The sequence below is a fragment of the Vigna angularis genome, chromosome 6 (genome assembly GCF_016808095.1).
Source record: "Vigna angularis cultivar LongXiaoDou No.4 chromosome 6, ASM1680809v1, whole genome shotgun sequence".
In the NCBI taxonomy this organism is placed as follows: domain Eukaryota; kingdom Viridiplantae; phylum Streptophyta; class Magnoliopsida; order Fabales; family Fabaceae; genus Vigna; species Vigna angularis.
The window spans coordinates 24,140,617-24,152,672 of NC_068975.1; the positions used below are offsets into that span (position 1 = coordinate 24,140,617).

Sequence of the window (12,056 nt, forward strand, 5' to 3'; positions counted from 1 at the left end):
AAAATTAATTTTAAAAAATATTAATTAAATTTTTTTTTCCGGGTAATGAGTATCCACGGGTTGGATAGTATAATACCCGCATCCGACCCGTTTAGAAGCGAGTATTAAAATACCTGCTACCTGTTACTTGCGGGTAATAAATATTTGCGGATAGTAACTATCTGTTGCGGGTTTTATCCGCGGGCGTGGATTTTTTTGTCATCCCTACTCTTGGCGTTGAGTGATATCTTTGTTGAATGCCTCATTTAATGAGTCAAATGTAGGAAGAAAATGTTTGAGGGTCTATGCTTGTATGAGTTAGTAGTATTTTATATTATCATGATTTTTTATTTGTTCAAAAATGGTGATATGTGTGTGGATATCACTATGTATTCTTTGAATATATATATATATATATATATATATATATATATATATATATATATATATATATATATATATATATGAAATTGAAATGATGGTCTATTAATGATTGATAATCAAAGAACAATGTGATTATATGTCATGGGTGATGAGTTGAGTTATATGAAAACTGTGATGGAAATATTGAATGATTATGTTAAAAAATGAAAGGTGAATCTTCTAAGGATTTTAATACGATAGATATATAAATTATATGTATAATTTTTTTGGCGTGCAAGGCTATATTCTCCAAAATGAGGGAAATTACATTCCAATAAGATTAGTGTGATATAATTGCTAGGGATACTCCCCGATATCCTTAGACTCTATTAGGTTCTTAGACTTAGATAATAGGATTTTAGGTACTGAAGAGTAAAGGAGGTTCTTATAACTAATTTAGGAATCGTGGGTCTTTTATATTAAGTTATAATGAATTAACGTGTTGAGATAATCGTGGATTGATAAAATTTGGATCAGTCTTAACTTATATTACAAAAATGGACAAATTTATAGGAAATTTCCATAGGTGCCTAACTTCTAGTGCCCAACTTCTTGTGTCCAAACAATTCCATCAATCTAGATATTGAGTCTTGTAATCTCTTTAGTTTTGTATCTACAAATGTGTGACGATATATGGTCATGCGATGAAATTTAAATTGAGTGTTCAATTATAGAAATATAAATTATAATTTGATTAGGCTTAATGATATTAGCTTACTCTTTTTTTGGTTTGTGTTGTATTTTTTTTTCTTTTGCAATGATCAATGTTTTTGGCGTGATAATGTAATTTTAAATAGAGGAAATCAGTCAAGGTAATAAAGTCTATGGGAAAATGAATTCTTTATTTTGTTTTGGGATTAATTACTTAATATAAAATAATGACATTATACTCTTAATATTTCATAAATGGAAAAGGGTTGCAGGGTTTAAATAACCAATTGAAGTAAGTAATGACAATATCAATGCCTTTGTTTTAGGCTAGATCTATTCTGTCCGACTTTGTTGATGGTCCTTTATTTTTGGAATTTCTTTTCGCACTCTTGTCTTTTCCTTATGCATCTCATAAATATGAAATTTTCCGCTTTATCCTTAAAACAACTTTCACATTATATGATACAAAGATAATTTTTTGCATAAAAAAACGTTTTTAGATTACACAATCCACTTATGTTGGACTAGACCTATTCTATCCCACTTTGTTGTCGGTCATGTTTTATATAATTTGTTGGGTGTTGCTCCCTCCACCACCACAATCTTCTCCCTCCACCTCCCCTTTACTATTTTGCCCCTCAGTAAAATTTTATTTTTAGGGTTATTATTTTTAATTTTATTCATTTATAACCTATTTCACTAATAACCTATCTAGTCCCTGAGTAAAATACTTTCTTTGATTTTAACATTATACTTTTTCCTCTGTCGTGTGAGATACTACAGATTGCAAAGATTGTTGGTGATAGAAAGAATTATCAAGCAATCTTCTTCTTATTGCTCTCGTAGTACAGTGCGTGAAGTGGTGCAATACATTTGTGGTACAGTGCGTTTGTGTGGTGCTTCCTCCAGGTACGTAGTAGAATAAACCCTTCACATAAAACCCTAAACTAAAAACGAAACCTTTGACGGAAGACATCCTTCAACGGATGTCAACATCCGTTTAAGGTGAAACGGATGTCGACATCCGTTTCCCCTTAAACGGATGTTGACATCCGTTTCCCCTTAAACGGATGTTGACATCCGTTGAAGGATTTCTTCCGTAAAGGTTCCGTTTTTATTTTGGGTTTGTTTTATTATTTTATTAGATATTTTAATAATTTAATTTAAATATTTTGATTTATTATTTTTAATATATTTTTAATATATTTTAATAACGTATATTTATGTTAGTTTATATTTAAATTTTTAATTTTGAATGTTATATATAATTAGTTTTTAAATGTAATAATTTTGTAAAATATATATTTTTTATATATTATTTTTTCATCTTTAATTATTTAACAATTTTATAATTATATAAAAAATTACTTATTATTTTATTTATATCAAATATATAATTTAATTATATTAATATTTGTATATTTGTTTGATTAATTATTAATTATGTTAATAAGGCTCATTATAATTTTGTAGGTGATTATTATTTAAAATGGATGAATATCTTCGTATGGATTCTGATATTGGTTGTAGTTTGAAATCTGATTTGTCTTCATCAATTAGCAAAGTTGTAGAAAGGGATTTAACAAATAAATTTACAACAAATGAAATATTTTGTTCACGAGAGCACTTAATTCAATGGGTAAGAGGGATGGCTTATGATTTAGGATTTGTTGTGGTAATAGTAAGATCTGACATAGCTACTAGTGTACGGGGAAGAAAAACGTTCGTCATACTTGGATGTGAAAGAGGGGGAAAATATAGGAAATACAAAGTTGATGCAGTGGCTAGTGTATACGACACTCGTAAATGTGAATGTCCGTTTAGATTAAAGGGTAAACCATGTTCAGATGGGGCCGGATGGGTGTTGAAGGTGATGTGTGGACATCACAACCATGAGTTGGCTGAAACTTTAGTTGGCCACCCTTATGCTGGCAGGTTAAATACGAGTGAGAAGTCATTACTGGTTGATATGACAAAGAGTAAAGTAACACCTGCAAATATTTTATTAACAATCAAACAAAATAATGATCGAAATGTCACAACGATTAAACAAATATACAACGCAAGGCATGCGTATAAACGATCATTAAGAGGGTCCAGAACTGAACTACAACAACTTATGATGTTGTTGGATCGGGATAAGTACATTCACTGGAGTAGGTGTGCTGATGATTCAGAGGTTGTTACTGACTTGTTTTGGACACATCCTGATGCGGTCAAATTGTTAAACTCATTTAATGTTGTATTTATGATGGATTCCACATATAAAACAAATAGATATAGACTTCCGTTGCTTGAGATTGTGGGTATGACGTCTACAGGGTTGACCTTCTCAGCAGCATTTGCTTTCTTGTCTACTGAAAGGCAGAGTAATTTCACATGGGCTTTGGAAAAGCTAAAAGGTTTATTTTTAACATCTGAGGGTGGTCCTAAAGTCATTGTCATTGACCGAGACTTGGCTTTGATGAATGCCATAGCAAATGTATTCCCTGAGTCATATCAGATGTTATGTCGGTTCCACATCCTTAAAAATGTTAAAGCTAAATGCAAAATGTTAGTTCATTCTACTGAGGTTTGGGAAGTGTTGATGGATGCATGGGAAAATGTGATGGATTGTGCTGATGAAAGCTTGTTTGCTGAGTATGTGAATGGTTTTCAATATGCAAGCAGTTCATGGCCTCTGTTCTTTGAATATGTCAATCAGAATTGGATTATTCCGTACAACACATACTTTGTAAAGTTCTGGACGAACAAAGTAATGCATTTAGGGAACACAACCACAAATAGGTATGTTGTAATGTTATTTTATTTATTTGTTTTGTAGATAAATATTTATTTGCACTTGTTGAAGGTTTTTTTTTTTTGTTTTAGGGCTGAATCTGCTCATTGGAGCCTGAAGAAAGTTCTGGGCAATAGTATGGGTGATTTGTGTTCTTGTTGGGATAATATTCATAACGTCATTATCCTACAACACAACAAGATTAAGGCGTCATTTGAAAGTAGTTTGTTGCTCACGAGTGACCATTTTAAAGGCTACATATATAAAGAACTTATTGGACGTGTGTCTCGATATGCATTGGATCTCATTGCTCAGGAATTGAAAATAGTGCAACAGATAGGATTGAACTCCTCAAAGTGTGGATGCGTATTGAGACGTACATTTGGTGTCCCGTGTGCATGTGAATTAGCACGATATGATCCTAGGATGATCCCTATAGGTGAATTTCATATCATGTGGCGAAGATTGCATTTCTCAAATGTTGAATTAAATGAAACTGAGCCTCAGTTATCCATTAAAGATGAGTTGAAACAAGTAGAAGAACGATTCAATGAGGCTGACGTTGGCGGTAAAGTCACCATCAAGCAGAAGTTACTTGAGATTGTTTGTCCTACATTAACATCAATGGTCCCTCCATTACATAAAGTCAAGACAAAGGGTGCACAAAAAAGTAAAGTTAAACGAAATGAAAGGTCTACTACGCGGGATCCATCATATTTTGAGTATGTGGACGCCTTTCATTCAACCATAGAATCTTCATCTATGAGAAGTAAATTACAATCAAATCCAAAACCAATGAAGAAAAGGAGAGTTCCAATGATAGACCAGTTTCATTCTACTACTCACCCCTTCATTGTGGACGTTGTTGATGTTGTGGCTGATGGTCACTGTGGGTATAGATGCATTGCTGCGTTGTTGGGACTCGGAGAAGATTCATGGCCCGTTATCAGGAATGAGTTGTACAAAGAACTCAGTGCATGGCGTGATGAATATGCAAGCCTAGTAGGAGGCTATGATAGACTAGAAGAACTGAGAAACTCTTTGTTGGTGCAATCACTGTCGGCGGTAAGTGTTTCCCGTTTTATGTAGTTTATTTATTACATTTGTTTTTTTTCTAACAACTTCTTTTATTCATAACAGGCTAACATGAACAAGTGGATGACATTACCAGACATTGGTTATGCAATTGCTAACCGATATAACGTTATCTCAGTGTGTTTGTCATACTCTCAAAATTATACTATCTTCCCATTACGTTCCACACCACCTTCTGATATAACTCAACATCGCTTAATTTGTATAGGACATGTTCATGGATGTCATTTTGTGCAGGTAAGTGCATTTTTTTATGATTTCATTTTAAAATTACTTATCACTCAATTAATTATTGTAATTTGTATAATGCAGGTTAAGCTACAAGAAGGTTGTCCGTTGCCCATGGTGAATATCATGTCCTCAACCCACTGTTATCCTGAGGCACGAGCGTGGTCATCTATTTATACTAGTAGGATGCACGCATTTGAACAGTTGATGGACATAACAACATCTTATGTTGACTTAGGTGATTCGTGATATTTATGTAGTATTTATTTATGTATGAACATATTTATATTATTAGTATTCATGATATTTATATTAGTTGTTGTTAATTAAGTTCTTATTTTTTTCCACTTAAACATATAAATATTTGATCATCTATATAACCAATATAAAAGAACATGTAACTCAATATGATGTCAAATAATACATAATGAGAAAAAGGAAATATAAAGTCCTCTGATACATAATGAAATACAAAGTCGTATCAATTAGACGTCGACCGTCTACCACGCACATGCCTCTGCCCTCTCCTTGTCGGGGAATATTCGTCGATGCCCTCATTAGCAATCTGAAGCAGGTCCACTGATACCTGATGTGCAACAGTACCCTCGGTCACATGACGACACGATATCAAGGACTGTAACATTCTCGCCATTCGCCTGAATCTAGCCTGCATTATAATTATATCAAACAATTAAATAAACAAGGTGATCAAAATTTAATAATATAAACAATGAAAAATAACATACCAGGGCGCCAGATGGTGAAGGTGGAGACGATCTACGATGGGGTCGTGCCTCCTGTGGAACATCGGGGCGCTGTCTAGGCGCAACAGCTGGTCGCGCGTCATCTGCAACAACAATAATATAAGGATGTGAAACCCTCCTGAACCACTGAATGTACCCATCAACACAGTCAGAAGTGGATGCTGCATGTCTGACATTACTCACAACGTGAGCTCTGAAGTGCAACCAAACATGATCAATGGCCACTACATCTGCATTTGGAACCGAAGTCGGTGATCGTGGAATGTCTTGCTGAAACCCAAATTGCCTCAGCACACGTTCAGGCAAATGACGACAAAGGGTGTCACCAATCCGAATCCATCCAGAATACATACAGATGCCAAAGAATGGCTGAATGCCTCGATGCCCCTCATACGGATGCCATACAACTCCACTGTATGTCAGCGCATCCAACTGTGACCGAATCTCTGCGAGAGTGGAACTCTGCCTAGGGCTCTGCCACCTCATGGCACGTGGTGTGGTATCATCGTAAGAAGTCACCAACCGCCTCCTCCCCATGCCAGGAAAATGTTCGTATATCCAACTCTAAAAAAATAATTATTCAATTAAATTACATCCATGTTCGAACATGGAAATAAATACATGAAATAAATGTCAAAGTTATAACTGTACCTGAAATAGAGTCAAATATCCAGCCATCTGCTTCGTGGACGCGAGACTCGCATCCCCGAGCTGCTCGTACAAATAGGCGAGTGCAGCAACACCCCAAGCATATCTGCCACACGCGTGTACGTCTCTAAATAACAATAAGTAAGACACGCGTATAGAACTGGCACTCTTATTTGCAAAAATCGTGCATCCTACTAGATGCAACAAATATGCTCTAGCAGCATAGTCCCAATGCTGCGACTCACACCTCTGAACATATATCTCTCTAAGCCAGTTGAGTCTGACTTTCGGACCACATGCGTCCTCCATCTCAGCACCTGCTATGCCACCATCAACGCCGAGCAGTTGCACAAGGGTTGTACGAGCCTTCTCAAACTCCAACTCCTCCAAATCACACATTTGTCCCATCACGGGCAGGTGAAGTAATGTCGAGACGTCATCAAGAGTAATCGACATCTCCCCTATAGGGAGATGGAAACTACTGGTCTCAAAATGCCACCTCTCTATGAATCCGAGGAGTAACCCCTTATCAACGTAATCATAACAAATCCCTGTAAGAGGCATCAAACTGGAATTCAACACAATGTCTTGAATTTCCTCGTGGCATGGTCCTAACTTATTTACTTTTTATCCGTGGGAGATCAACTTCAGTGTGTCCCCTCGATCCTACACATCAATATTTAATAAAATTTCTATTAAAAAAATAATACAATAAATTTTATTTTTGCACTCACCCGGCCTTTGGAAATAGCATAAGCTACATGCTGAACATAGTGCGTCAGCAATGAATGATCGTGTGGACCTCCAGGAAATCCACCGACATCCTCTTCTATGTCATGAACATCCGCATGCTCCTCCTCATCGTCATCATCGTTAGGGGCCTCAAATGCATTCTCCTCACCATGAGTCTCATATGCCTCATATGTTTGTTGTAACACCCAAATATTTTAAAGGGTATTACTGATAGTAGAGACTAAATTAATTTGATATCTCATATAAACAATCAAACTTTATTTCAATTACTCCAAAGTACAATACCAAACTTACAAACTTTAAACAATATAGTCTTCATCATTGAAATTTCAACTTATAAGTTTTACACAACATAATCTTCCCAATACAAATTTATTCTTTTTGCAAAAATCCCTGAAAGTTTTTCCCCGCATCTCTCTCATCTCTAAGCTTTTTCAACCGCATCTGCAACATTATCTAATCACATATAACATGAGTTATATGATCATAGAACAAACAAATAAGGGTAAGCCAACCATATCATATCAATCATTAAACTTGTAATAAGAATAGTTCAAACATGTATTTCTACAATTACTAAAATATCATTACCCCGATGTCATTAATTCATCATTATCAAAATCAACTTCCTCAATTTCATAAACCTTACAATTTTACCATGCTTACTCACGAAGCCTTATGGTCAGACCGCTCTCTGCCTGCTTCCTTAAGCCTCACCTGTATACTATGTATTACTCTCTGAAGCCTTATGGTCAGACCTCTCTCTGCCTGCTTCTATAAAACTTATGAACCACATATTTATGTCAAAGCCTTATGGTCAGACCACTTGTTGCCTGCTTTCATAAACCTCAGGTGTTACTTTGCTCATATCAAGCTCCCATGGTATAAACCGAACATACTACTTCCCGTAGGAAACATCATTTCATAAGCAATGATTTCTTATATCTACTCCAACATTTCATCAAATCAACATTTCATATCCTCTTATCCACTCCAACATTTCATCAAATCAACAATTCATAACTTCTTCTCCGCATAACTCAATCATGTTCATTCTCTAATCATAATTTGACAATAACCTATTTTGGTGTCAATAAATTAAACATATTGCCAGATATCATACTTCATATTATAAACTCATTTTGACCATACTGAGTATAACTCAACATATTTTCACCAAACAAAGATCATGGATCAACCAAAATATATCAACATATCTTAGGAACTACATATTAAAGTCTGGGCTCAATGTAATGATAAATAAAATATATATGAAATTTTTACCATGATAATATTATGCATCTACAATCAACTTGTTTTATTTTATTTTCATCCTAGTAGAGATTTTTCTTTACCCCAATTGGTCACCGGAGAGGACCCAGATGTCTGAACGCATCAAACTCACCTTCGACGCCAGCACATATGACTAGTCACAACTGACTGGACCAGGCCAGGGCTGCTCTATGATCAGGGATGTGCCAACTCAGGTTTTTAAGGTTCCTCTATCCTACCAACAAAGGGAGACCTTCAATAATTAACAATTTATTTATTTAATTTATCTGCCTTGTTTTCTTATGCTCTAAATCTTAAAATGCCTAATTTTACTTCCTCTCACAACAACCTCAAACACTGTTTATATATTTAATACCCATATACAAGCTATTACAGAACCCTTATTCCAAACCTTCCAACAAGATTAATTTCAGCCAACAAACTCATTCAATAAATTCATCACAATAAACATCCATAATAGAATTCATACAAGATAATTATAAACAATTAACAATAATAAAACATTACTATAAATGGTCATAGAAGAATACAATATTTGACAATCATAAAAATAATCTTAATATAAAAATTCATGGGGAAACAAGAAGTTCAATCTGGCAGAGCCGGTTAGACAACTTTTAATCCATCCATCAATACAATATAATTAAATAACAAGAACAATACATGTCTGGGGAAATAAGAAGTTGAATCTGGCAGAGCCGGTTAGACAACTTCTAATCCTTCCAAAAATGCAATAAAATAAATAAGCAAAGAAATAAATAGTTTGGGGAAACAAGAAGTTGAATCTGGCAGAGCCGGTTAGACAACTTCTAATCCTTCCAAAAATGTAATAAAATAAATACGGAAGGAAATAAAAAGTTTGGGGAATCAAGAAATTGAATCTGGCAGAGCCGGTTAGACAATTTCTAATCCTTCCAAAAAACAATAAAAATAAATAAGGAAAACAATAAAATGTTTGGGGAAATAAGAAATTGAATCTGGCAGAGCCGGTTTGACAATTTCTAATCCTTCCAAAATACAAAAATAAACCACTAATAACATACAATTGGCATAACATAATCAACATCATATTTTACAACTATCACACTTGGATATTAACACAAAACATACTCTTATTTAAAATTCAAAATCATACAGAAACAAAATACTCCATATTCAAGATTTAAAATCAGACAAAAGAAAAATTATAGCATATTCAAGACTCAAGATAATACAAAAAGAAATACTCAAAGTTAGCTTCCCTTACCTCTATTCCAGACTTAGTTTCCTCTTCTCAAACCGTTCTCCGGAAACTTCCAGAATTTCCCCTCTTTAACTATAATTTCCTCCAACTCTCTTCTCTCACAATTTCTCTAGAATTTTTGTGCAAATTTTCAGCCTTCCCCCCTTGGCTATTTATAGCCAAAAAATTTTACTATTCATTTTTTACTATTCATTTTTACTATTCACTTTTACTATTCATTTTTACTATTCAAAAATTATTTTTTTATTCATCATTCTTATCTCTGAATGATTAATTCTACGTGGAGTGTTCTCTTCCACAATTTATTTTAATATATTTTTTTTTAACTATTCACTATTCACTATTCACTATTTACTATTTACTATTCACTATTCACTTTTCTTAAAAAAAAATCCTAAATAAGTTATCAAAAATTTGAAGCTCTCCCTCTAGAATTACTATAACTTTATATCCAAAAATTTACATTTTTCTATCCATTAAAATTATTATTACTAATAAAATGTTAAAATTTACAATTATAAATATTTTTTTTTTATGGATCTTACATTTTAACTTACAAATATTTTCAAGGATCTTACATTTGTTCCTCAACGGCTCGCTCCTCAACTATGGGGTCATCCTGGATAGGAGCTGCCCGACTTCTACGAGCAGAAACGATAGGTCTTCTCCGAGCTTCACCCTGCGACAAACTCTCTCCTCGAGAACTCTCACCGCGAGAATTAAAAGATGCACCACGTGTTCTTGCCATTTCTAACAATAATTTGTTTGTTTAATTTCAAAAATTAAAAAAATTATTGTTTCAAATATCATTAATAAACTATAAAAAATGCAATTCAAAATAAATTAAACTAATAATAATTAATTTATTAACTACAACAAAAATTAAATAAAAGAAACAATTAGCTAATTAATTAAAAAAATATATTTAAATACATTTCCATTTAATTATTATTAAATTAATTATTATTACAAATACAAATTTACTATAAATAAAATAAATACAAATACAAATTTACTAATATTAAATACAATTAAATTGATAATATTTATTTCAAGAAATAAAAATAATTTAAATATATAAAAGTTTTCGTATCTAATTCTTAATCAATTTATTTAGAAACTACAAATAAAAAAATTTATAAAATATTCAAATAATAATCTAAGTCAAAGAAAATCTAAAAAATATTAACAAAAAATATATCAAATATATAAATATATATTCCAGTTATAATAATTCTAAAAATAATTAAAATAATTAAAATATTAAAATATTAAAATATTAAAATATTAAAATATTAAAATATTAAAATATTAAAATATTAAAATATTAAAATATTAAAATATTAAAATATTAAAATATTAAAATATTAAAATATTAAAATATTAAAATATTAAAATATTAAAATATTAAAATATTAAAATATTAAAATATTAAAATATTAAAATATTAAAATATTAAAATATTAAAATATTAAAATATTAAAATATTAAAATATTAAAATATTAAAATATTAAAATATTAAAATATTAAAATATTAAAATATTAAAATATTAAAATATTAAAATATTAAAATATTAAAATATTAAAATATTAAAATATTAAAATATTAAAATATTAAAATATTAAAATATTAAAATATTAAAATATTAAAATATTAAAATATTAAAATATTAAAATATTAAAATATTAAAATATTAAAATATTAAAATATTAAAATATTAAAATATTAAAATATTAAAATATTAAAATATTAAAATATTAAAATATTAAAAAAAATGCAGTGAGCCAAAACGGATGTGGGATATCCGATTGGCCTTCAACGGATATCCCACATCCGTCGACGGAAGTCGGACATCCGTCGAAGGCAAACGGATGTCCCACATCCGTTTTGGCCTTTCGTGGACAGTGAAGCAGAGAAACAGAAAGGACCGAGAATGGTGAAAGGAGAACCAACCTGGACGCCGTAGATCCACGCTCCTCCACCCTAGATGAACGATTTCCTCCGCACCAAGTGCTGCTCCACACCAAACGGTCTTCTAGGAAAGTGAAAAACAAAGAAATGGAGAAAGAAAACTGAAACGGTTGCAGACGGAAGAGAGAGAGGTTGCAAACGGAAGTGGGATTCTTAAACGGAAATGGAAATGGAAGATGAAATGATAGATCAGGCAATAAATACAAAAACTAGATTTAAATAAATTA

At 32.2% G+C, this 12,056-nt stretch overlaps 2 protein-coding genes across 2 annotated transcripts; one reads left to right on the forward strand and one right to left on the reverse strand.

Moving 5' to 3' along the window:
* The first annotated feature begins 2,701 nt into the window (after nt 1-2,701).
* Nucleotides 2,702-5,404, forward strand: LOC128197547 (uncharacterized). The gene is made up of 5 exons (XM_052879603.1): nt 2,702-3,246; nt 3,331-3,840; nt 3,925-4,897; nt 4,973-5,164; nt 5,240-5,404. Exons 1-5 carry the CDS (start codon nt 2,702-2,704, stop codon nt 5,402-5,404), a joined length of 2,385 nt encoding a protein of 794 aa, XP_052735563.1.
* A 119-nt stretch (nt 5,405-5,523) lies between these two features.
* Nucleotides 5,524-10,604, reverse strand: LOC108339262 (protein MAINTENANCE OF MERISTEMS-like). The gene is made up of 6 exons (XM_052879604.1): nt 10,449-10,604; nt 7,302-7,484; nt 6,571-7,092; nt 5,902-6,483; nt 5,671-5,822; nt 5,524-5,527 (listed from the first exon to the last, which is right to left on the reverse strand). The coding sequence occupies exons 1-6, from the start codon at nt 10,602-10,604 to the stop codon at nt 5,524-5,526; spliced, it is 1,599 nt and encodes a 532-aa protein (XP_052735564.1).
* Nucleotides 10,605-12,056: the final 1,452 nt, after the last annotated feature.

Bases quoted from the DNA above. Each gene is read 5' to 3' on its own strand.
- LOC128197547 (XM_052879603.1), top strand. From the start codon at position 2,702: ATGGCTTATGATTTAGGATTTGTTGTGGTAATAGTAAGATCTGACATA. The intron at 3,841-3,924 runs GTATGTTGTAAT...TTTTTGTTTTAG, and splicing joins GGGAACACAACCACAAATAG to GGCTGAATCTGCTCATTGGA. The intron at 5,165-5,239 runs GTAAGTGCATTT...TGTATAATGCAG, and splicing joins ATGGATGTCATTTTGTGCAG to GTTAAGCTACAAGAAGGTTG.
- LOC108339262 (XM_052879604.1), bottom strand. From the start codon at position 10,604: ATGGCAAGAACACGTGGTGCATCTTTTAATTCTCGCGGTGAGAGTTCT. The intron at 7,485-10,448 runs GTTGAGGAACAA...CAAACATATGAG, and splicing joins CCATAGTTGAGGAGCGAGCC to GCATATGAGACTCATGGTGA. The intron at 7,093-7,301 runs GTGAGTGCAAAA...TACGTTGATAAG, and splicing joins ATGCTATTTCCAAAGGCCGG to GGGTTACTCCTCGGATTCAT.